Genomic DNA, 26,019 nt, shown 5'->3' with positions numbered 1-26,019 from the left:
TTTATGCTCCAGTATAACGATGATTCTGTGCCGGACTAAATGCATTGCTTACAATGGATGAAACTTGACAATATTTTTAATGCAAAATGCAAAACCCTATCTGAAAGCCATACTTTCTTCCCACTTTTGACACTACAAGTGCAAATAACCTAAAGGTCCAAATTTTAGGCTTGGGTTTTCAGAGTTTGAGAAAAAAAAATTAAAATTGTCACTTAATTTCTACCTGGAAATATTAAGGTAGCCTTTAAAAGTTAAGGCTACCTTGCAGAAGTTCAATGAATTCCTGAATATTTAAAACATTTAGAAGGGTACATGGATAGGAAGGGTTTAGAGGGATGTGGGCCAAAGTCAGGCAAATAGAACCAGTTCAAATAGGCAGCTTGGTTGACATAGATAAGATGGGCCAAAAAGTCTCATTCCATGCTGTTTAACTCTCTAAGTATAACACTCTTATTACAAAATGGAACCTCTCCTCCCCTCCCCCACAACCCAACATACTTTTGATTTATATTGATGACAACCTTATTTTTTAGACAAACTAGGCAGATTTTCCTTCCATGAATCCAAAATAAGCAATTTCCCTTCTCAGTGACTCTTTGCTGATTCAGTGACCACCTCCATTGTAAATGCTATTGTAATGTAGCCCTTTTGTCTTAAGTATTGATGACACTATTTTCAACCATTAAACTATATTCAGATGCTGACAGATATTTTATATTTGTCCTGATTTTCTTCAGGATACAGCCTCTGTATCAAAAGTATTTTTCCCTCCACACCACAGAGCAAGCTAAATGATAACTTGTTCATAACTCTTGGCAGTGTGGAGGATCAGAGGGATCTGGAGTCTGAGTCCACAGGACGCTCAAAACAGCTGTGCAGGTTGACTCTGTAGTTAAGAAGGTGTATGGTGGATTGGCCTTCATCAATCGTGGAATTGAATTTAGGAGCCGAGAGGTAATATTGCAGCTACAAACTTGGAGTACTTTGCTCAGTTCTGGTTGCCTCACTGCAGGAAGGATGTGGAAGCTGTAGAAAGGGTGCAGAGGAGATTTACAAGGGTGTTGCCTGGATTGGGGAGCATGCCTTATGAGAATAGGTTGAGTGAACCCGGCCCTTTTCTCCTTGGAGCGAAGGAGGATGAGAGGTGACCTGATGATGAGAGGCATTGATTGTGTGGATAGTCAGAGGCTTTTTCCCTGGGCTGAAATGGTTGCCACAAGAGGACCCGGGTTTAAGGTGCTAGGGTGATGTCAGATTAATATTTTTTTTTACTCAGAGAGTGGTGAGATCCACGGTGGTGGAGGCGGATACGATAGGGTCTTTTAAGAGGCTTTAGGTAGGTACATGGAGCTTAGTGAAATAGAGGACTATAGGTAAGCCTAGTAATTTCTAAGGTAGGGATGTGTTCAGCACAACTTTGTGGGCCAAAGGGCCTGTATTGTGCTGTAGGCTTTCTACGTTTCTAAACTTAAAATACCATGGTTGGACTGGGAGCCAATCTGGTCCAGACAACCTTTGTTGTTTCCAGCCAATGCCCAGATGTAGTGAAGGTAATCTACTTAAAAATCTCAGAAACAAGTGCTGAATGTATCCTTCTCAAGGGGAATTAAAGAGAAATGCTTTTGCTGAACAGTATAAACAGCATCATCGGTCCTTTTCAGAACAAAAAGATTAATGGAACCACCTCTCACAACATGAAAAACAAAAGAAAGCACAAAAGGTCTTTAAACTGAAACATTAACCTGTTTCCTTTTCCATAGACACTGCTTGATAAGCTGTTTTTCCAGTATTTTGTTTATCATTCTTTATAATGACATGCATTTATGACACTCCTTTATGATACATTAATGATACACCCAAGGTGTTTGGCAGAAGTATAAGAATGAAGAGAGAGAGAACAGATGATCAGCAGCTGGGTCAAAGGTAGCTTTTAAGCAGCATGTTAAATAAGCTAACAGAACAGTGAATGGGCAGAAAGATTTAAGAGGGTTTTCCCAAACAGGGAAGGAGTATAGGGAGACAAGAGTGGGCATTGAGAGCATAATTTGAGGAGCATTTTTATCTTGGAGAGTTGTGAAGCTGGGCTTAACAACATTAGGGGCAGGAGAGACAATCGTGAATATTTAAAAGCAAGGGTGAAAATGTTTTAAATGATAAGCTGCTGAATAGAGGGTGCAAGTTACAAAACAAGCAGCATACTTTTGGAGGAGTTAAATATTATAGATGCTGGAAAAAGGGATACTGACAAATCAGCAATTAGAATAACTGGAGTTGAAAACAGCAGAAGATTAATGAAGGCGCAATTTCAACCATGATGCAGTTGGAGGGAGACTGACAAGTGACACGTCCAAGCAATATTACAAATAAGTATGCAATTCCTCCACATATGAAGTAAAATAAACTGATTGTAAAAACCTGTACTTGGACTCATTTCATACTTTGTTGTATAATTTAATATCAAAACTTTGAAACTTACATTAAATGGTTACTTGTTAAATTCACCTTAATGCAGCTACAGGATTTCTTTGCATGGAAAGCAACTCAGACCTCCCATCCTTAAAGGCTTCCACCGCCTCGGTTAACCTCCAAGAAACACAGTTTTACAAACACAAGTTTGCAGTGGGCTGAACAAATTTTCTGGATTAAATCAGCCAAAAGTCAACACCAAATTTCCTACTCACTGAATCTACCTGGTTTGAATTTGCAATTGAAGATATGAGAGGCTCTTAAATCAGATCCAAGTTGCACTTAGTCAGTGTAGCTATGGTGATTAAATGGTTGATCAGGAGCTCAAAGTCACTGTGAGCTTCTGAGCTACATGCATTATGTAACACAGGTTTAAGGTGATATCACTGAGGCAACTTTCTCTCATCATAAATAATAAATTAGTCAACAGACCACAAACTGCACTTTCAACTGTCCTTCAAAATAGTATTTTGACTGGTATCTGCAAATTCATCAGTTTGGTCAAGCAGCTTACGCAAGGTTAGTTGACTGATAAAATTATAACATTAACCAATACCAATTTGAATGTAAACTTCTGTTCCACCAATCTTGTGTCACGCTACAGAGCAGCAACCATTACCACTACTAGTCTCTTTGGAAGGAGACCAGATATCATGTTAGTTTCAGATAGATAATCCATGGGTAATCCAAGGACCTATCCCTGTGGATTTGCATTTTATTGCTGGATTTATAACACAAAATTTAGCTATCAAGAGTACACCAACATCAAATCTTCCTCAGAAAGAACAGTGTACATATTAATGTAAACTTCAAAGGCTGCATTCAATGTTTGTTATCTCACCAACACCCTGATTGCATCCAATTCAGATCTTCCCTTTAGGACATGAATACCATTTAGCACACCAAACCCTCTAAACAATTGCATGAGTAAAAGTCATTCCAGAACATGAAAAGGTTCCTTCAACAAAAGAAAAAACCTTCTCAAAATATAGCTGGCAGTCTCAAAGATTGGACTGCTACCACACTCTTGATTGGAACATCAGAATCTCTAAACACCAGATTAGCTATGTTTTGTGTTGTCTGGTGTTAGTTTCTTGGGACAGGGCTTGTTCAGTTAGGGACACTTTCTCTGCAACTGACCTGGAAAACTCTGTCATTGCAACTCCTGATTATCATTAGTAAAATCAAATCAGTTCAACCACTGAGGGATAAATATAAATTCCAAAGTTTACTCATCTGACCAAGGTTCCAAATAACGTCACAAATTAAAACCCCATTTCAAACATTTTAAAGGATTATTTAGTGAAAGACTTGCATTGGCGTTAAGCCCCTGTCCGGGGCATTTTTATCATGTTCTTGGATATAGAGACAGTCAACATGAGCAGCTATTTAACCTACGATTTCATTCTCAATTATTGAAACATCATAGTGAGTATTAAAAATGGAAATGAATGGGGGAACTAGCATCTGAAAACTAGTTCCCACAGCAGAGTTAAAGACAGAGACAAATTAAACACTCATTGCTACCAAAAGCTATTTGTATGCAATGGATAAATGGTACCAAAACAACCAAAGGGCGATGAGCTTGTCACTTAAGACTCAAATGCAGTTGAGGATTTGGATGAGGTTATGAATTGTGAAGACCATTAGAACCCTTAATTAAAGTCACAGGCCTTATTTAAATTTCAAAAAGTCTCTTTTGCAGTTTATACTGATATTATGGACATCACTGTCACAATTCACATGACTGGCGTCACAATGTCCTCATGAGTTGTCATCTCTCTTCACAACACATGAATGGGAAAGAGCATTTCATCAGAAAAATTAAAGTGGGGTTTACCTCATAAGGAGAAAAAATAAAATCAGAGGAACTGCAGTAAATTTAATCACAGTTTACCTGGAAAAGTATAGTCAGAGACTGTTGGGTGTACAGTAGTGGGAAGTGCCTATATTTTTGGGGTCTGTCTATTCGAGTCCTTAATACCTTTTGGTCAGAAAATGCATGCTCAGAGTTTGCTGACACCTAGTTAGTGCAAGAAAGTAATTCATGCCCACAAGAGCACTTCATTCAACTTTAATTGCTTGGAGCAGTCCACCATTCAACCTCTAGTCTCCCCCTCCTGAGGAAGTTGTTTAAGAAAAGACAAACATTGTGTAGTCACTAAGGTGCCATCACTGGGGGATAGCTTTAAGGATTCCCCGCTGCACCCGATAACTCATCAGTGACTGGTTTTCTTTAGGGGGGAAGCAGGGTCCACGGTCCGTTACATAGGCATAGGGGAAGCGGAGCACCCAGAGTCCATCTGGTGGCACAGGTATTTCTTGTCTCTCAGGATAAAACACAGGGCAGGGCGGAGGACCAGGCTGAACCTGCAAGGTAAAGAGAAATTAAATCTAATACAGAAAAATCTAAACACTTACATGTGAAAATTTCTCAATATAAACTTTCTAAACCAATTGCAAGATTGAAACATGATAAATTACTATGTTTCAAAATCAATTTATTGTCAAAGTCAATTTATTATCAAAGTATATACGTAAATGTCACCATATACTACCTTGAGACTCATTTTCTTGCAGGCATTCACAGTAGATACAAAGAAACATAAAAGAATCAATAGGATACAAACACACACAAAGATGGACAATTAACCAAAGTCTATAAGATAAACTGTGCAAATATAAAAATGAGAGATAGATGAGTTGTGAGTCCTTTAAAGAGAGTCTATGGGCTGTGTAAACAGTTCAGTGTTGAGACAAGTGAAGTTGTCTATGCTGCTTCAGGAGCCTAATGGTCAAAGGGTAGTAGCAGGCCTCCATTAGTCTTGATAGACCTTGGATTTGCGCCTTGGAAAGTTTCCTGGGCAAGGTTTTTTTTTATATATAAAAAGGAAGACTGGCAGTTGCCCAAGCTGCAGGTCTCCCCTCTCCACGCCACCGATGTTGTCCAAGGGAAGGGCATTAGGACCCATGCAACTTGGCACCGGTGTCATCGCAGAGCAATGTGTGGTTAAGTGCCTTGCTCAAGGACACACACACAGCCTCAGCCAAGGCTCGAACTAGCGACCTCCAGATGACTAGATGAACGCCTTAACCACTTGGTGACGTGCCAACACACAAAGGGTAGTAGTTGTTCTTAAACCTGGTGGTGTGGGACCTAAGGCTTCTGTACCACCTTCCTGAGAGCAGCAGTGAGAAGAAAGAATGTCTGGATCGTGGATGCTGCTTTCTCGTGGCAGCAGCCAATTAATCATTTCTAGCTTTTATCTTTTTGACTTAGCCTCTTTTGGTGATATACTCCCAGCGAGGCACTGCATACCATGGTTGTTTTAACAATGAAACGGTCAGCGTTCAGCATTACTAAGCTATGAAAGTGATAGCAAGTATAGTTCACACGTGCAGAGCTGAATGTAGAAAGCCCGAACTCGCTGTCTGCTTTGCCACTCCACATAAAAAAAAATGGTTTTGCAGCTATCTTGAACATGAAATAAGGAGCTGGGAAGTTGATTGGTGAGAGAGATATAGGGCTGGAGAGGAGGGAAAACTGCTAACAGAGGTCAGAAGGCCATGGAAGAAAGAAAAAGGGGGACGAGCACCAGAGGGAGGTTATAGGCAGGTAAGGAGATAAGGGGAGAGAGGGAAAGGGAATGATGCGGGGGGGGGGGGGGGGCATTACCAGAAGTTCAAAAAATCGATGTTCATGCCATCAGGTTGGAGCCTACCCAGATGGACTATACGGTGTTGCTCCTGCAACTTGGGTGTGGCGTCATTGCCGCAGTAGCAGGAGAATTCAAGTGAGAAATATCCAGAATGTATAATTCACAAATAAAGAAAAGCATGTTGGCTGCCAAGCGTGGCACAGCTAATTGATATCAACAAGTATCTAGCAAGCTAATGCTCAGATGGCTACCTTTACAAGATAATTAATAGATTACAAATAATTTATAGTAACATTATCATAAATGAATGATCCACCCCAGAGTGAATACTCTCCCTATACAACATCTTCATTTACAGAAAACAATTTAAAAAAATAAATCTAGGTTCCGTGAAATAGATCTCAAGTTATTGGAAAAAAAGTAGGCCTGAGGCAACAATTATAAAGTATGAATATAAATTATGTATTATGTCTACAGTACAGTTACCGGAAGTTTTTCTAACAGTGGATTCCAGTTAATTGTGACGCACCAATATACTTCAGCCCAATTAAGCAGCTACCCCAACTAGCTAAAGTTTCATGGAAATAGTTAAAAAGGTATCAAAACGACAAATTACTGTGGATACATTAGAGTCTTTTGTGGATGCAATAGGGTCTTTTTAAGAGACTCGTAGATAGGTACATAGAGCTTAGAAAAATAGTGGGCAATGCACTTGGGAAATTCTAGGCAGTTTCTAGAGTAGGTTACATGGTCGGCACAACATTGTGGGCAAAAGGGCCTGTAGTGTGCTGTAGATTTCTATGTTCTATAATCCTCAAAAGTCATAAACCTTGTGCAAGCTTCAGGAACTTTATAAACCAATTAATGTGGACAAAATTCCTTCCAATATCCATCATAGTATGAAGTACAGTATATATTAAGATTTTAATTGCACATAAAACCATAGACAAAGGAGCAGAATTAGGCCATTCAGCCCATCAAGTCTTCTCTGTCATTCCATCATGGCTGATTTATTATCCATTTTCCTGCCTTCTCCCCATAACCTTTGATGTACCTACTAATCAAGAACCTATCAACCTCCACTTAAAATATATCCAATGACCTGGCCTTCAAAGACATCTGTGGCAATGAATTCCATAGATTCACCACCCTCTTGGCAAACAAATTCTTCCTCATCTCTTTTCTAAACACACATCCTTCTATTCTACGATGTCACAATTTAGTAATAAATAAATCGTACTTTGATAATAAATTTACTTTGAATTAAGCTTAACCTTGAACTACATCCTCATGTTCAGAATAAATTTATTACCAAAGTATGTGTATATATATCAGCATATATTTCATCATTTTCTTTAGGCATATTCAATAATCATAATAGAATCAATGAAAGAGCACACCAAGCTGGGCGTTCAGCCAGTGTGCCAAACAACAAAATGTGCAAATTCAAAATTATTGAATCTATAATTCAATTATAAATAATTGAAAATAATTCAAAAGAAATAATAATAATAAATAAGTAACAAATATTGAGACCATAAGATAACGAGTCCTTGAAAGTGAGTCCATATGTTGTGGGAACAGTTTAGCGAAGGGGCAAATGAAGTTGAGTGAAATTATTCCCGTTGGTTCAAGAGCTTAATGGTTGACGGGTAATAACTGTTCCTGAATCTGATGGTGCAAGTCCTGAGGCTTCTGTACCTTCTTCCTAATGGAAGCAGCGAGAAAAGAGCATGGCCTGGGTGGTGGGAGTCCCTGAGGATGGATACTGCTTTCCTGTGGATGTGCTCAATAGTGAGGAGGGCTTTACCCATGATGGAATGGACTGTATCCACTACTTCTTGTAGGATTTTCTGTTCACCAGCATTGGTATTGCCATTCTAGATTGTGATATGACCAGTCAACAGATCTCCACCATATATCTACAGAAGTTTGTCAAAGTTTTAGATGTCACGCTGAATCTCCACAAACTCCTAAGGAAGTAGAGACACTGCTGTGCTTTCTTCATAATTGTACTTGAATGCTGAGCCCAGGAGAGGTCCTCTGATATAATAAAAACACTGAGGAATTTAAAGTTGCTGACTGTCTCCACCTCTGACCCTCCGATGAGGACTGGCTCATGGATCTTTGATTTCCTTCTGAAGTCAACAATCAGCTCTTGACATTGAGAAAGATGTTGTTGTTATACCAGCATTCAGGCAGTTTTTCAATCTCCCTCCTATATGCTGATTCATCACCACCTTTGAATCCTGGTTTGCCAACTGTGAAAACCGTTTATTGTGATGAATAAGCCAGCCCAATAGCCTCAATAACATTGGATGTCTGCCACAGCTTTCAACTGAAGTTGAAGTTGTAGAGAAAGGAAATTTGCACAGAAGCAAATCTCTGAATGCCTTTCCCTGGTAATGAGTATTGAGTATACAGTCAATGCTTCAGCCTTGGGCAAGTCAGTAGCAACCTGACAAAGAAAATCACCTTTAACTCCCCCCTGCAAACTTCGGCAGAAAATGCAGGCTGACATTCCCAGTGGAAGGAGGGAATGCAGCTTAAGCTGAAGGGCAGCATTCTGGATGCAAAGTTCAATCATGGTTCAGGTTCTCCCTCAGAGCTGGATGCAGAGGAATTAGTCAGGGAAGAACAGAAAATTTATTACGCAGAAACCATCTTGCCCCTTTGTATTGATGCCAGTTGAGAAGATCTTATCAGACCATAAGACACAGGAGCAGAATTAGGCCATTCAGCCCATCGAGTCCGCTCCAGCATTCCATCATGGCTGATCCCAGATCCCACTCAACCCCATACACCTGCCTTCTCAACACATCCTTTGACGTCCTGACCAATCAGAAAACTATCAATTTCCACCTTAAATATACGCATGGACTTGGCCTCCATGGCAGTCTGTGGCAGAGCATTTCACAGATTTACTACTTTCTGGCTGAAAAAAATCCTTCTCATCTTTGTTCGAAAGAGTTGCCCCTCAATTTTGAGCCTGTGCCCTCTAGTTCTGGATACCCCCATCCTCTCCACATCTACCTTACCTAGTTCTTTCAACATTCAGTAGGTATCAATAAGATCCCCTGCATTCTTCTAAATTCCAGTGAGTACAAGCCCAAAGGTTGCCAAACACTCCTCATATGTTAACCCCTTCATTCCTAGAATGATCCTCATTAACTTCCTCTGGAGTTCCTCCAATTACAATACATTCTTTGAGATATAGGGTCGAGAGATGACAATACTCCAAGTGTGACCTGACTAGTGTCTAATAAAGGCTCAGCGTTATCTCCTTGCTTTTATATTCTATCCCCCTTGAAATGAATGCCAATATTGCCAATAAATTCCAACACCTTGCAAGACACAGCCCTTCAAGTACTGAACTCAGGACTCTATAATGTTGATAAGGGTTTCCCTCTACCACTCTCTCAGGCTGATAGCTCCAAACCCTCCCCCCACAGGTAAAGTAATTTTTCCTCAACCTCCTTATAATGTTATAACAATTATATCAAATCCAAGCTCTCTGGCCTTTAGCATCTCTGCTTGGGAAGGCAAGACTTTGCTGTTTATTCCCTAGACATCATGTAAATTTCTTTGCTTCCATCCAATTTTTCTTCAGCCTCCTCAGCTCCACGTTAAAACAGTCCCAGCCTAGTGAATCTTTGTTCATTATTACCAATTCCAGCCCTGGTAACATTCTCATGCACATTCTCCAATTGCATGGATTATGGCCACGTTTCCCCAAGTAAGCTCTCAACCTCCACTTTTCCCAACCTCCCTACAGCCTTAGAGGTCCAGTTTATACCATAAGACATTGGAACAGAATTGGGCTATTTGGACTATTGAGTCTGCTCCGCCATTTGATCACAGTTGATTTATTATCCCTTGCAACCCCATTCTCCTGCTTTCTCCCTGTAACCTTTGATGCCTTGACTAACCAAGAGCATATTAACCTCCACTTTAAAAAATACCCAATGATTTGGCCTCCACAGCCGTCTGTGGCAATGAACTGCAAAGATTCCCCACCCTCTGGATAATCAAGTTCTTTCTCATACTTGTTCTAAAGGAACATCCTTCTATGTTGAGGGAACTCTTTGGTCCTGGACTCCCTCACTGTAAAAAAACATCCTCTCGTGCACACTCTATCTAGGCCTTTCAATATTTTATTCTTCCCCACCCCAAACCTCATTCTTCTAAACTCCAGTGAGTAGCATTGTTAAGCACCTGAAAGATACACTCAGTCAAAAGCAATACTCCCAACCCATGTAAGCAAGTGCATTTCCATCTTGCCAATAGCAATACATAATTAAAAATATTATGCTGAGCCTACACTCCCTGTAATCACAATTTACAGTCAAGCTTGAGAGTCAGTGACCCCACTGCAAAATGCTATGTTAACATTTCCTATTTAGTTATGCTCTGCCAGCCGTAGTAATCCAGCTGTAAGCTTTGGCTGTTGGGTGAATCTGTTGTGTCACTTTCTTTGTCAAAACTATTTCCAGATGCATTTTTTAAAAAATCAACCTCCTCTGACAGTTTAATGATGCTATCAATACTATACTTTTATTACTACACCATTTCAAATGTGATGTTCTAGACACCATCTCATCTCAACACCACTGTCAGCAGCAGATGTTGTCACGTTCTTCCTCTTCTATCATGTCACTTAACAGCTCTTTCCAGATAAAATGCAGCTTTGAAGGGATGCACATCTGCTGCTGGATTCATTTCACAGCTACACTGCGCAAAGGTGGATCAGGGCCTGGTGTGGAAACAAAGTTCAAACTACATTATTAAAGTCTATATACCATATATGACCTGGAGATTTGTCTCTTTACAGGCAGCTACTGAAAAAAGAAAACCAAAAGAACCTATTTTAAAAAACCATCAAACACCTAATGTACAGCATTGCCATGGAATGGAAAAGTCTACAGCCAGTGGTGGACACAGGCAAAACCTCCAAACAATTGCAGACACTCACATGGAGTGCTGCCGCAAGAAAGCAGCATCCATCATTAAGGACCCCACCGTCCAAGCCAGGCTCTCTTCTCACTACTGCTATCAGGCAGGAGGTGCAGAAGCCTTGGGTCACACACCACCAGGTTCAGAAACAATTACAACCGTCAAGCTCCTGAACCAGCACGGATGATATCACAAGAACATTATAACTGATTCTACAACCTATAGACTCACTTTCAAGTACTCTTTAAGAAAAAACTGCAAACGCATTGTAAAGTTCAAAATAAATTTATTATCAAAGTATATATATGTCATCATATACAACCTGGAGTTTCATTTTCTTGCTGGCATACTCAATAAATTCATTATAGAATAATAACCATAATTTTTACGAGCACAATTTGTATTTGTTTGCACATTGGTTGTTTGTGTAGTTTTTTAATGAATTTTATTTTCTGTAAATGCCTGCAAGAAAATAAATGTCGATATATATAACGTATACACAATTTGATAATACATTTTACCTTGACTTTAGGAGACAAATATTACAAACTGCACATGATGCCCTTTGAAATCTCAACTACAGTAATGTAATCTCATGACAATATCTTTAGAAATATTGCTTTATCAAAGTACTAAAACTAAACCCTAGGGTAACATGATCTGCAGTTGAAGCTGCCCTCAATTTAGAAACCGAATAAAACAAACAAGCTTGCACAGTAAATATCTCTGGGAGCACTTTAAACTTTGGGCCTCAATGCAAATTATTAGGCAATCGTTTTAATGATTCACAAGACAATTCATGAGGTCATTTGAATTTTTCCACTTGTTCACTCTTACAACACCCAATTTCAGTTTAAATTGTTGCCTAATAAACCTGATAAAGAGCACTTAAGGTTTGTAATCTTACCTGTGGTGTAAGTATGATCTGTAATGGAGCATCTGGAACCACAATAAACAGCCTCATAAGTTGGGCATAGTGTGGCTTAAGTCCTCGGCCTTGGGAAGGAGAGAGGATATACAGGGGCATGTCCGAGGAAAGGGCTTTGATGGCAGATTCCTTCGGCCCGCTCCCCATCACCTTCATGATCTTCTCTGGCCCCGAGCACATAAACCTGCGACCGCGCGAGTCCTCATACTCAAAGCCAACAAATGCCCGAGCAATGTCGTCTCTCCGCCTACCTCGGCCGATCACAGTGCTGGCGCGCTTGACTGGTACAGACTTGTTGGGGGCAGGCCAAGAGTTGCTGTCCATGTCCACCTCATCCTCAGACCTAGTTTTTATGACAATGTCCCACGGCATCAGATAGTTTGTCCCTGGTATGAAGCCACTCTGGTCCAGGCCCCTGTGAAAATTGTAAGCTTTGGCAGGGCCCAGTTTGACAAAGGACCAGCTGGAAAATTTAGGCAAAAGTCCTTTTGGACAACTAGAATTTAACATTCCGGGTAAGTATTCAACTGTTGAAACCTGCCGATCGACGATGCTGGGCCTTTTCTCTGGTTTATTTTCACCTCCTTGGCCATGAGCATCAGGGTTGTCACCCCCTGCATGAGGGTCGGGGGGAAACGTACCCAGGCTGTCCGTGGACTGTCCGAGACTGAGCGCCAAACTCAGACTGGTGCTCTCGCCCTGAGTCTGGGCTTCTTTCTCTTTCATTTTCTCTCCTTCGCCTTCTTGTGGGGGGAGTGTGGACACGGTGGAATCGTTCTTCGCCGGAGCTGGATCAGGAGTGCTGGGCTGGAAGATGGGGAAGTAGAAGTGCTCAAGCTTCCCGCAGCATTTCTCCTCTTGAATCTACAAAGATTTGTTTTTAAAAAGAATGTCAGATTTGTTCACATCAACAGTACATTCTTATTACACTATGGGTTTATTATTCTCGAATTTTAAATAAGACAAAAACCTTATTGGCCTGCCCAGATGATCTCCAGGCCATCAATAAACAGCAATGTCAAAAAGTTATAGTTACAATGATCTTGTTTTTAGAACAGTGACTTGGGTTTCAAATGCCTCTGGAAAATCCCATCTGGTGGCAGAATAACACGGTGGTCTGATGGTGAAGTAAAAGGTTGGAAGAGCAAAAATACAAGTGGAAATGGCAAAAAAAAACTCAAGACAATCTGCAGATGCTGGAAATCCAAAGCAGCACGCACAAGATGCTGGAGGAACTCAGCAGGTCACGCAGTACCTATGGAAAAGAGTAAACTGTCAATGTTTTGGGCCGAGCCCCTTTTTCAGCACTCAAGAACTATCCTGAAGAAGGGCCTCAGCCTGAACCGTCAACTGTACTCTTTCTGCTGAATTCCTCCAGCATTTTGTGTGTGTTGCAAAAATATATGTATTTTACTGTAACTTATGGTGTATCTTATGTATTGCACTGTACTGGTGTCACAGAAGAACAAATTTCGCAACACATGTTAATGATAATAAATGTGATTGTGATTCATCTGAGCACATTGTGTTAGACATTACTGTGGCTCGTTAATTGTCACTCATCTTTCAGTAAGGCTGCCCTTCGGGAACCTGGGACATGATCGGGACAGAAATCCTGAGGAAATAGTGTCTTTCAAATTAAAGGACAATCTAAGACTTCTGCTGACATTCTTACCTCCTGCACTACTGAAGAATGGCAGAGCACTCTTCCCATCATCCTGGGAATAAATATTCAACTGACACCATAATGAAACAGATAATCCAGTTTCCTTCACGCTGTTATTTGTGGAACTTTACTGCTCACAAGTGCCAGCAACATTAGCTATGTTATGATGGTGACTATAGCTCAAAAGCACTTCACTGGTTGGAAAGTACAAGCTTCCCAGGTGAAAAAGCAAGTCTTGCTTTTCATTTTTCTATGCCAACATACAAATACGTATATTAAACAGGACACTCAACTCAAACATGTAAAACTGATCCCAGATACGTCAACAGCCACTAAAATCTGTCCCCTTTTATTTCCATTGTAGTATGTATGTAGGCCTCCGTTAGTCTCGATAGACCATGGATTTGCACCTTGGAAAGTTTCCAGGGCACAAGCCTGGGCAAGGTTTTTTTTAAAATGGAAGACTGGCAGTTGCCCAAGCTGCAAGTCTCCCCTCTCCACGCCACCGATGTTGTCCAAGGGGAGGGCATTTCCATTACCAGAGCAGGAAAGAAAGTAATCATAAACAGAAGAGATTCTGCAGATGCTGGAAATCCAGAGTAACACACACAACATGCTGGAGGAACTCAGCGGGTCAAGCAGCATGTATGGAGAGGAATAAAGAACCACAGTTCCTGATGAAGGGTCTCCGCCCGAAACACTGGCTCTCTATTCCTCTCCCTCGATGCTGCCTTAGTCAGCTGGTGGTGTAGTGGCATCAGAACCTGACTTCGAGACAAATTGCCAGAGTTCGAATCTGGCCAGCTCTTTGTACACTTTCCTTCTGTGCTGGGTCAAGCATCAAGCTAGCAACTTGGTTTTGTTAAAAAAAACCCAGACAAATGCTAAGGTAAAAGCAAAATTGTCAACCGATGTACCACAAGGCATAAAAAGGAACAAAAAAATATATACATACCGCCAGTACGAGTTCCTCCAGCAATTTATGTTACAAGTTATGTGGTAAATGAGGAACGAATCACAATTAGCTCACTGTATCTGTCTGTAATTCACAGAAAATCCTGCAATACCTGGTAGAAATCATAATTGCCTGACTTGATGTCGAAGGGATCATCACGAGGAGCTTGCCTGCGACCACAGTTACAGGAACTGGTGGAGCGAGCACGACTGTTGTGATAGAGCACAGGGGGATTCCTATCTGGCTCTGGTTTCTCTCCTGCAAGAAAGGGAAGAAAACATACAAGATGCACAATAACATGTCTCCCATTCCATTTTTCACTATTGCTGCACCAGGAGCAAGGAGTACAACGCACCCTGGCAAATGACGACACATATATGACACACCACACTAGTTTGAAACTTCTCCAAGCTTTGTAACAATAACATGTGTAAAAGCTCAGGAACGAGCTGCAATAGGAAGTCATTGGAATGGACATGTGGAGAAATGGAGGGCACTACTTTTGACCAGACAGGGTTAGGAAGATAAAAACAGAAAATGCTCCTTCAGACTTAGCAAGTCAGGAAGCATCTGTGGAAAGAGAAGCAGAGTTAATGTTTCAGGTCAAAGCTTCTTCACTAGAAAAGGAAAGGAGAGGAAGAAGCAATTTTAGTTAGCATCAGAGGTGGCAGGAAGAATGGATGAGTAAGGTGAAGAGTATATCTGTGAGGTCAGTGCTGCTCTGAGAGTTTGTTGAAAGGACAATCTGGTCAAATGGGTTACGTGAGCAGATTCAGGGTGAATATGCAACTAAAAATATATATCTTGACAACACCAATATTGTGGGGCATGTCTAACAAGTCAAACTATACAAATGGAGAAAAACTGAGCCAATATCAGATACATGACTTGCAGTAGAAATGGCAGATTTGGTACAGAGAAAAGCAAGAGAATGAGTTATGAAGTTGGAAAGTTTGATGGAGTCTGAAAAGTTGCAAGGTGCCCAGATGTGAGACAAGACATTTATTTATCTAGAGATACAGCACGAAACAGGCCCTTCCAGCCCAACTAGCTGCACCGTCCAATAACACACCAATTTAAGACTAGATGAATTTACCACGACCAAATAACTTACTAACTGGTATATCTTTGGACCGTGAGAGCATACTAGAGCACCCAAAGGAGATCAATGTGGTCACGGGGAGGATGTACAAACTCCTTACAGAGGGCATAGGAAATGAAGCCTGAACTCCGACACCCTGAGCGGCAACAGCATCGTGCTAACTGCTACGGTACCACGTGCTCATCCATGCACTGAGCTTTGTTTTGCTTCAAAATAAGAATGGGATGGAGAGTTAAAGTGGCAGGCAACAGAAAACCCAGGGATGTCCCTGCTAACTGATTACGTATTCTGCAAAGCAATTACCTAAACCACATTTGATTTTATCAGTTTAGAGCAGACCTTGTGGAGAAATACAGTATAACAGACTGAAAGTAGTGCAAGTAAATCATGCTCCCCCGGATGGGTTTTTGGGTCCCTGGAAGTTGGAAGGGAAGAGATGGAAGGGTGGGTGTTGTCTCACTGTGGCTACATGCAGAAGTGTAGCAAGTTGGAGAGTGGATGGTAGGAATGAAAGAAAAGATCTTTGAAATGCTGAAAGGGAAAGGGAAATATGTGATGAAATCTTATTGGAGACCAAAGACACTTGCAAATTTCTACAGATGTACTGTGGAGAGAATTCTACACATCACTGTCTTGTATGGGTGGGTGGTGGGGGGGGGGAGAGAGAGAGGACTGCACAGGATCAAAATAAATTGTAGAAAGTTGTAAGCTGAGTCAGCACCATCATGGGCATTAGCATCTCCAGCATCCAGGACACCTTCAAGGAGCGATGCCTCAAAAGGGGGCATCCATCATTAAGGACCCTCTTCACCCAGGACTGTTTTCATTGCTGAAGGAGGTACAGAAGACAGGACACACTCTCAAAGTTTCAGGAACAGCTTCTCCTCCGCCATCAGATTTCTGAATGGACACTGAACCCATGAACCCTCACTACTTTTTTTTTCTCTTTTTGCACTACTTATTTAACTATATAAGATCCTGTGCGCATGTCTGTATGCGTGCCTGTGTGTGTGTCTGTGTGTATGTATATACATTACTGTCATTTAAGAAACTCTTAGATCAGTGCATGTCTGATAGAAAAATGGAGGGCTATGTGGAAGGGAAGGGTTAGATTTATCTTGGAGTAGGTTAAAAGTTCAGCACGACATCATGGGTCAAAGGCTCTGTACTGTGCAGAAACATTTTTCGTTCATACATCTACCCTCCAATAAAGTTCATTAAAAACCTGTGGAAAATACCTGATGCAAAGTTGGCTGGCGAGAGTTTCTGAGACTTTCTCCTTGTGGGACGGGTGATCACTTGTATCTCAGCCTCTCTAAGTTCCTACTTTGGTTGCCCATAAGGTTCTGATGCTTCTTCTAATCTCTGTCTTGTTCATTTGTCTTCATTATCAATCCCTATGCTCAGCCGTCAGATTTAGTAACTAGGTGAACTTTCAGTGCTTGCTCTTCTGGCCAACCAGATTTCCACAAGACTTCCACGATTCTGGAAACTGGCTTCCCTTGTATGGTCGATGAAATAGCAACACCTTCTACTCTACAATTAATATTAATAATAACGCAGACGTGACTTGGTGTCTTCTTGTACTATACAATATTTAACGTAAGGATAACTATGTTTAGCTGCTTAAACTTTGCATATTCCCACAATTGGCTAATGTATTGTCCGTGAAGCTGGCTTACTACTAGACTATTGATCATAAGATATAGGAGCAAAATTAGGCCATTTGGCCCATTGAGTCTGCTCTGCCATTTCTATCATGGCTGATCCATTTCCCTCTCAGCCCGTGTCTCCTGTCTGTATCCCTTCATGCCCCAACTATTCAAGAATCTATCAACTTCTGCCTCAGATATACCCAATGACTTGGACTCCACAGCCACTTGTGATGATGAATTCCACAGATTCACCATTCTCTGGCTAAAGAAATTCCTCCTCATCTCCGTTCTAAATGGGACATCCCTCTACTCTGAAGCTGTGTCCTGCAGTCTTAGACTCCCTCACATCCTCTCCACATCCACTCTATCAAGACCTTTCATCATTTGATAGGTTTCAATGAGACCCCCCCCCCCCCATTCTTCTGATTTCCTGTCAGCACAGGCCCAGAGTCATCATTGCTCCACAAACAATAAGCCTTTCAATCCCAGAATAATTTTCATGAACCTCCTTTGAACACTCTCCAATGTCACTATATTCTTACTTAGATAAGGGGCCCAAAACTACTCATAATACTCCAAGTAAGGCCTCACCAGTCCTTATTAAGCCTCAACATTTCATCCTAGTCCTCTCAAATTGAATGCTAACATTGCATTTGCAATGGCATCAGCACCGGACTCCGGAGCGAAGGCTCCCAAATTCGAATCCAAGTCGCCCCCCCCTCCCCCCCGAGCACTCTTTCCATCCGTGCCAGGTTGAGCTTCAAGCTAGCCACTCCACCTCATAAAAAAAAGGGTCGAGTCAGGAACGTTCATATCATGACTCGGTTAACGCACCAATTCTCCTTTGTCTATCCTGCTTGTTATTTCCTCAAAGAATTCTGCCAGATTTGTCAGTCAAGATTTTCCCTTAAGGAAACCATGCTGATTTCAGCCTATTTTATCATGTGTCTCCAAGTATCCCAAAGCCACATCCTTAACAATCGACTCCAACATCTTCCCAACCTCTGAGCTCAGGCTAACTGCCTATAATTTCTTGTCATTAGCCTCCCTCCCTTCTTAAAGACTAAGTCCTCTGGAACCATGCCAGAATCCACTGATTCTTGAAAGATCATTATAAATGCCTCCACCACCTCTTCAATCATCTGCTTTAAAGCCCTGGGGTGTAGACCAGCTAGCCCAGGTGACTTATCAACCTTCAGACCTTTTAGTTTATCAACCACCTTCTCCCTAGTAATGGCAACTTCATTCTCTTCTGCCCCCTGACAATTTTAAATTTCCAGCATACTGCTAGTGTCTTCCACAGTGAAGACTGATTCAAAATAATTATTCAGTTCATCCTCCGTTTCATAGAAACGTAGAAAACCTACAGCACAATACAGGCCCTTCAGCCCACAATGTTGTGCCAAATATGTACTTGCTTTAGAAATTACCTAGGGTTACCCATAGCCCTCTATTTTTCTAAGTTCCATGTACCTATCCAGGAGCCTCTTAAAAGGCCCTCCCTGTCCCCCATCACTCCCCCTCCAGCATCATTTCCAGAGGTACAATATCTACTCTCGCCTCTCTTTTACACTTTATATATCTGAAGAAACTATACCTTAAGCTCCCAGTTCATTGCACAACAGCCAGTCCAGAATAGCTGATCCCCGAATGGGCTCTACCACGAGCTGCTCTAAAAAGCCATTCGTACGCGTTCTACAAATTCCCCCTTCTCGGCACGCAGTCCTTCACTGGCACGTGCAGCAATCCAGAGACTACAACCCTGAGGTCCTGCTTCTCAACTTTGACCTAGCTCCCCAAAATCTCTCTTCAGGACCTCCTCACTACCTATGTCCTTGGGTACCGAGTCTTCTGGCTGCTCACCCTTCCCCTGACCCTGGTACCTGGAAAGCAACATACCTTCCAGGTGCCTCTACTGCGCCCACAGAATCTTGTCTCTATTCCTCTGACTATTAGGTATATAATTAATCTAAAATACAGCGCTGTCCAAAGACAAAAACATATCTGCTTGGGTTTACCCTTCCTGAAGAATGTCAGTGAACCTAATAGGATTCAGGGTGAACCAACAGCTCTTACTTCTGAAATGGGCTCACAAAGTAACAGAGTTATTGAATCAATTCGAGACAATATCAACACTAACGGAGGATTAGAAAAGCTACTCTATAAACTTGTGTAGCAGTAATATGAAAACAATATTTAACACACATTTCCTCTTTGGCTTATGCTATTTTAATAACTTATTACTTTTATCAAATAAAGCACAACACAGATTGTGCCAATGCACAATACACTTTAGAATTGTATGGAATCAATCCCACCATTATAGCTAATTGGAAGTCATGCAGACAATCAAACCTCAATTGCTCACAATAATTGCCACTCCGTTGCAATTACAGAGCAGCTCTGCTTTAGAAAGAATGTGCACACATCAGGGACCATCTCCCAGAAGCTGCTGACAATGCACCAAGGGAGCAGGAAGGAGACAGATAACCAGATTGTGCAATCAAAAATTTATCTGATTTATGAATGGCTGGGCATTAAAAGGGAACACACATCATCAGCCATGTACCAGGGAGTGGTAGGAAAAGGGAAGAAAAATCTCAGCCAGAATCTTCAAGATACCTGCAAAAACCTTACAAGCTTAAAGTTCTTTTCCCTTGTCTTTCTCCTGACAATATCTATTGTTAAGGCTGGCATCACAGTGTAGCGGTTAGCGTAACACTTTATAACACCAGGTGCAAGATTGGGGTTCAATTCCAACCATTGTCTGCAAGGAGTTTGCACAAATTCCCCATGACTGTCTGCTTCTGTTTTCTGTCACATTTCTAAAAACATACAGGTTAGGGTTATTAAGCGGTGTGCATGCCATCTTGTGCATGCCCACGGTGACAGCTGTGGGCTGCCCCAGCACATCTTGGACAGTGTTGGGCATTGACGCAAACAATGCATTTCACTGTGTGTCTCAATGTAAAGTGAAACTTAATTTTTAATTTACAATGCTTCTTCCCCTCTGCCATCAGATTTCTGAATGGCCATTGAACCTATGAACACTACCCCACATTTTTCTCCCTCTTTTTGCAATAATTATTTAATTTACATACATACTAATTTACCATTTTTATTATGTATTGTAATGTGCTGCTGCCACATAACAACAAATTTCATAACCTACACCATGATATTAAACCCGATTCTGATTAGTTTGGGTCCATGACCGAGAAAAGATATAATTGCCTTGGAGAAAATACAGTGAAGACTTACTGCATTATTTTTTTTAGAGATGAAGGGATTTTCCCCAAGACAAGTTGGAGTACTTTTAAAGTTAAGACAAATGAGGCAACTTCCTTGAAACTTGAGATTGAAGGGGACTTCCAGGCTAGATGCTAATAGGCTACTTATTTGTTCAGGGAGTCCAGAACTAGTCTTATGTAAAGGGGGTTTCTTTTTTCTCTTTGTTACTGTGTATGTAATCAAAAGGGCTTCTTTGTTTTGTTAACTAGCAGGAATGCTTCTTTGTTGCGAGAGAGTGCTGGAAGCTTGTTGGGAAAGGGCTTCTTTGTTTTGTTAAAAGCAGGAATGCTTCTTTGTTGCGAGAGAGTGCTGGAAGCTTGTTTGGGTTAAAATTTACTGATAAAGAGAATTGTATTCCTTTGTAAACCAAATCCGGATTAATGTTGTTCTTTCTTCTGAGGCTGTAAGCGATTGTTGACGGGCATTTGGGCAGATTGGCGCGAGGGGGTTGAGAGAGAGGACACAATGCTGTAAGCTGGGCGAGGAACGGACTCCAAGCGGGGGTCCGAGGCCAGGAGGTACTCCGAGGAGGGTGGGGGATGAAGCTAGATGTGCTTGGTTGACCACTTCGGAGGATCCTGAGCTGCGAGTCGAGGAGTTCGGAGGGGATCGAATGGTGGCCAGAAGACTTCAGTAATTGAGCTCCAACGGTTGTGCACAAAGTGGTTTGGACTTTGATAAGTTTGGTGCCTTTTCTTTATTTTTTTCTTCATATATACTGTATCATTATTAATCACTTAGTTATAGTAACCTTAATAAATTGTACTAATTTAATCACATATGGTGTACTGTCTGTTTTTGGGCGAGACGGGGACATCACACAGCATCCACACCAGCTGATTACCCAGTTTGGCGGGGCTGAAGGCTGCTCCCCCTAGACGAGAATGAGCTGAGCGAGCCTGAGGCGACCCAGGGGGTTACACTTAGGAGAGATGGAGTTGGCTACTCAGAACTGAAATAAAGCAAAACTTCATTTGGAGGGTTGTGAAAACGTGAAAGGGCCACAGATGTTCAGCTGGTGAACATGTCCAACAGGGGAAGCAATAGATTTTGGAGATCATGGAAATCCAAACTGGACACTGTCTTGAAGATCAAGCGTAATCTTATTTAATGGCAGAGTAAGTATTAGAAGCCATTTCTTCCACCTTAATAGGCTGTGAGCTTAAAGTTAAAAATTATTGGACTACTTTAATTTCAAAATTAGAGGGAAAACAGGATAATTTCTGGAAAATTACATAAAAAGTAAAGAACTTATTATATAGAAAACTGGTCTAAATCTGAATGTAAAACAGATTCTAGTTCTTTTCATTGTGATGGAGACACTGAACATGATTTTTCTCATGAACTTTCAATAAATTTGTAATTACTGGTACATCATATATTCTCATGATTATAAATATTACTTGTCATATCGGGATGGGGTTTCTGCATTTATGTGCATTTAACTTCTCTCTCAAGGCTTTTCCCTCCCTGCCCCCCTCTCTAATAACTCAACCCAAACCAAACTCACCTGGTTTAGGCAGCAGATGGAATTTATGAACACAATGCTGATCTGTTAAGCTTCTCTCTTCGCATAACTGGTGCCCATTACTCCAGAACTTGTAGCAATCTTCATGCAGCTGCATGGCATACTTCTGGAAGGCTGGCCCACGAGCATGCTGACTATAAACACGTAGGGCCTGTGCCAGCTGGTTCTTGTGGACCGTCGTTGTGTAATGGTGGGGCAGGTTAGACTGGTAGGCACTGTGAGCCAGAGGCAGGGCCTTTTGACAGCGGTTCTCAGAAAACTTATTATCTGCATCCAAAAAGCCTTCAAGGCCTCTCAGTTGTACCTGTATCTTGGAGGAAAGGTCTCCAGAGAGAAATCCCAGCTCATCATCCCTCCAGTTTATCATCACATCGTAGAGCTTGGAGGCCACCGCAAGCCAGTTTTTGTAGGCAGGAAGCTCAAAATGTGATGGTTGTGGATTCCTTCCAACACTATCCTCAAAACCCTTTTTAGTTAGTACCAGTTCCACATGTTGCCACAGGAACTCCTTCAATGTGCAGTCCACCAGCTGCCCACTAGAGCTGTTGAGGTTGCTCTCCAGAATGAAGGATGGCTGCCGGACATGCCTCATCATCTGATAGCGCCGTGAACCAGAAACCGGCAGAGATTCATGTTCCCTCATGGCACAGTTCCCTTTCAGTTGCCCAATCAGCATGCTGATGGGATCGTCCCCCTGACCTGCCACCACATACACAAACGCTTGGTTGGCAGGAACAGTGAACAGACAGTTAATGCTCTGGTTGGTCAGCACTCTGCTCTTTCTGAAAATCCGGTAAATCTGATCTTCCAAGGCATGCTGGAGTCTCCTTTTGGGAGAGTGTTTCTTGGGCTTATCCAGATTGGAAGGGTCTAGACCCTTGGGCTCGACCTTCAAAGCTCCATTCAGCTGGAAAATAAAGAGCAGTCTCGGAGGGCAGGGTCTACAATTCAATCGCCATTCCTTCCCTACTGGACAATCTTTAATTGTGCTCTTCAGATAAGGAAGAACCTTTTGCCGAAGGTTGTCCAGGGCTCGGAAGAGACGGTCATAAGTGATGTCGAAGGAACAGGTGGGGTGGACCAGGAGGAGGATGTGAGAGACGGAGAAAAGGTAGAGAAGGTGGATACAATGGAGTTTCTCTTCTCCTTTCCAAAACTCGTGAGCTTCGGCGTGGGAGATGTCGTCCGCCAAGGCCCTACAGGCCTGCAGCAGCTGGTGGTTGTCGCAGACGGCGGTGAGTATCAGGTAGAGGACCTTACTGTCCTGGTTGTAGGAGCACTGCAGTAAGTTATTACCCTGGTGATGCTCGTTCATCAAGGACGGAAATAAAGGGAAGACCGGCTTGTCGCACAGGGTGTTGACGATGGCATACTTCTCTGCGCTTAACTCCGACGTCTTGCCGAAGATGCCCACCACACACATCTCCTCATCCTTCCAAGCAACGTCCTCGCCGTCCGAGGCCAACACAGATCTCAGCGGCCTGGCCGCAGCCATCTCACTCGCCGTTCCACCCGCCATCCCATCCGGCGGAAAAACCACTGTACTCACAATCGTTCCGTGGAACGGGTCCGGCTGTTTATCTCCTCCGACCGGAAACAAAATAAATAAAGGCTCGCATTAATTCGTCGACCTTCCTCTCCACCTCGGAAATTGGTAAATGCAAAATCCAGAACCCGCTTCTCTCCTTACGCTCCAAACCCACCATTTTTTTCCGGTAATGATCATGGTTCTAAGTGTCTCACAGTTTAGCATCAAACTACAAAATGGTTGCACAAAATGAAGCATGTTTAATGTGAAAAGCTTCAAGAGACGGACCTGCTAATATCAATCATTAGGCGTGAAAATTACTCATAATACTGAGTTTAAAACGTCACCGGCCTTACTCTCAGCATTTCTGCAATGCTAAAAGCTCTGTCAAAAGGCAAGTGTCAAGTCAATATTTCCATGTGCATCTGAAGAGAATATTGTATCTTAACCCAAGTCATGAAATTATCATCGAATGTCATATTTGCTTAGTACCTTTAACGGCAATCCATGTTAATTGATAAACTTCAACCATCCGTCCGTCTGAATTTTATGAATTATGGATTTTGCTCTCACTAATTTTCGATAGAGATAAACAATGTTCTGATCATAATTTTTTTTTAAATTTTCGCCAGCAATCTCAAAACACCGGCACGTCAGGAACAATAGCTTCTGTTTTTTAACCAACACTCTGCACGATTTTAAACACTTGTTATATATTTTATTTCATAAAAAGGACTCCATTCTCACTGGCAGTTTACATTTAACTAAATATTCTCATGACATCTTTTAACCTCTGCCTCTGTCTCTCTGTCTGTCTGTGTCTTGGACTATATTCCCAAAGGAAAAACACTCACAGAAATTAATTCTCCAACGACACCCAGGTCGAAATACAGATTAAGTTTTAACAAGCGAAAATCTGCGCATTACAAATGTAAAATGAGTTTGTGCCTCTTTAAGAATCGGGAAAAAATTACTAATTGTCCTCTGCTACGGCATTTTAGCGTTGAAATAGCCCGTAGGTATCGTTGTAGGGAAAAACATACAATGCAAGTTCAGTGCAAGATCTTTTTATCAATAAATTACCTCTGTTTATCAGCTTAAATTATTGAATGGTTGAAAGATGCCGACTGTACAAATCGCAAACTTCAAAACGACGAAAATTAATCACAGGTGACATCACTAGAGCATGTTTTTTATCATTCCACAATGACAGCGTGACATCGAAATGTTGCATATTGAGAGATAAAGGAATAAAATTGATTTTATTTTCATCACTGGAATTTAAGTATTCAGATTAGAAATTTCTAGACAATTGCTAAAATAACTTGCCCACCTTATAAACTGACAACACTAGCTTTATTCTCGTTCAGCTCCTTATTCATGTGAAAGTAATTCAGTTTAAAATTTACCTTTATTCACTCATAAGCCATTCTTGTTTACTTGTTTAGACCTGAATAAATCTCCCATCAGCCTTCAATATTATATATCTACAGCTTAACCTTTTTTTATAACTAAAATTCTCCTGACAATGTCGTGGTTTATCGTGCCCCACAAACGACCAGGAGACGCAGAAGATTCTTCAAGAAGGGTTAAACTTTAATTTGCAAATCAAGGCTGAGACAGTCAGTGAGCTAGTCGCTGATTGCCCACCGATCCTTGTACACAGCATTTTTTATAGCAATCTCCTGGTTTAGTTGTGTTAACATATGCAATAGGTCTACAGTTGCGTATCACAAGTACATCCGCCACTATTGTTTCTACCCATTGACTTAATCATGTTCTAATCTACATCTCTTAGCTACCTCTCATTAACCCACCATTGTCTTCTACATTCTTAGGATTTAGTGACTTAATCATGTCTAATCTACATCTCTTAGCTACCTTTCATTAATACACCATTGTCTTCTCCATTCTTAGGATTTAGTGACTTAATCATGTCTAATCTACATCTCTTAGCTACCTTTCATTAATACATCATTGTCTTCTACATTCTTAATATTTCGAAATTTAATCATGTTCTAATCTACATCTCTTAGCTACCTTTCATTAACACACCATTGTCTTCTACATTCTTAAGATTTCATTCTCTAGCAAATAGCAAGTTGTAACTTTTATACTCCAATAACAACACCCTCATATTTTGTCCTCCCTCTCCAAGGGCATCAGTATCCTTACTGGAGTGGGGTGATCAGTAATGTACACTGTCTATCTTGACTTTCATCATGTGTTGGTTGCCTTGGGGATTCTCGAATTCCTCTTCTGCCAGCTTTGCTCTGTCATATGATAAG

The 26,019-nt window shown here is 41.4% G+C and overlaps 1 protein-coding gene across 1 annotated transcript; it reads right to left on the bottom strand.

Moving 5' to 3' along the window:
- Nucleotides 1-1,839: 1,839 nt before the first annotated feature.
- smg8 (SMG8 nonsense mediated mRNA decay factor) lies at nucleotides 1,840-24,168 on the bottom strand. The gene is made up of 4 exons (XM_059973613.1): nucleotides 22,186-24,168; nucleotides 14,740-14,885; nucleotides 11,986-12,870; nucleotides 1,840-4,836 (listed from the first exon to the last, which is right to left on the bottom strand). Exons 1-4 carry the CDS (start codon nucleotides 23,720-23,722, stop codon nucleotides 4,639-4,641), a joined length of 2,766 nt encoding a protein of 921 aa, XP_059829596.1. The 5' UTR covers nucleotides 23,723-24,168; the 3' UTR covers nucleotides 1,840-4,638.
- Between the last annotated feature and the right edge of the window lie 1,851 nt (nucleotides 24,169-26,019).

Source organism: Hypanus sabinus, chromosome 6, assembly GCF_030144855.1.
Source record: "Hypanus sabinus isolate sHypSab1 chromosome 6, sHypSab1.hap1, whole genome shotgun sequence".
NCBI lineage: Eukaryota > Metazoa > Chordata > Chondrichthyes > Myliobatiformes > Dasyatidae > Hypanus > Hypanus sabinus.
The sequence above is the reverse complement of the archived record's forward strand: the minus strand, read 5'-3'. Positions and strand labels throughout refer to the sequence as shown.

What these genes read in the sequence shown, in the direction of transcription:
- smg8 (XM_059973613.1), bottom strand. Translation starts at nt 23,722, where the DNA reads ATGGCGGGTGGAACGGCGAGTGAGATGGCTGCGGCCAGGCCGCTGAGA. An exon ending in CCATCTGCTGCCTAAACCAG is followed by an intron (nt 14,886 to 22,185) that starts GTGAGTTTGGTT and finishes CCTTTCTTGCAG; the next exon opens with GAGAGAAACCAGAGCCAGAT. An exon ending in GCAATTATGATTTCTACCAG is followed by an intron (nt 12,871 to 14,739) that starts GTATTGCAGGAT and finishes AAATCTTTGTAG; the next exon opens with ATTCAAGAGGAGAAATGCTG.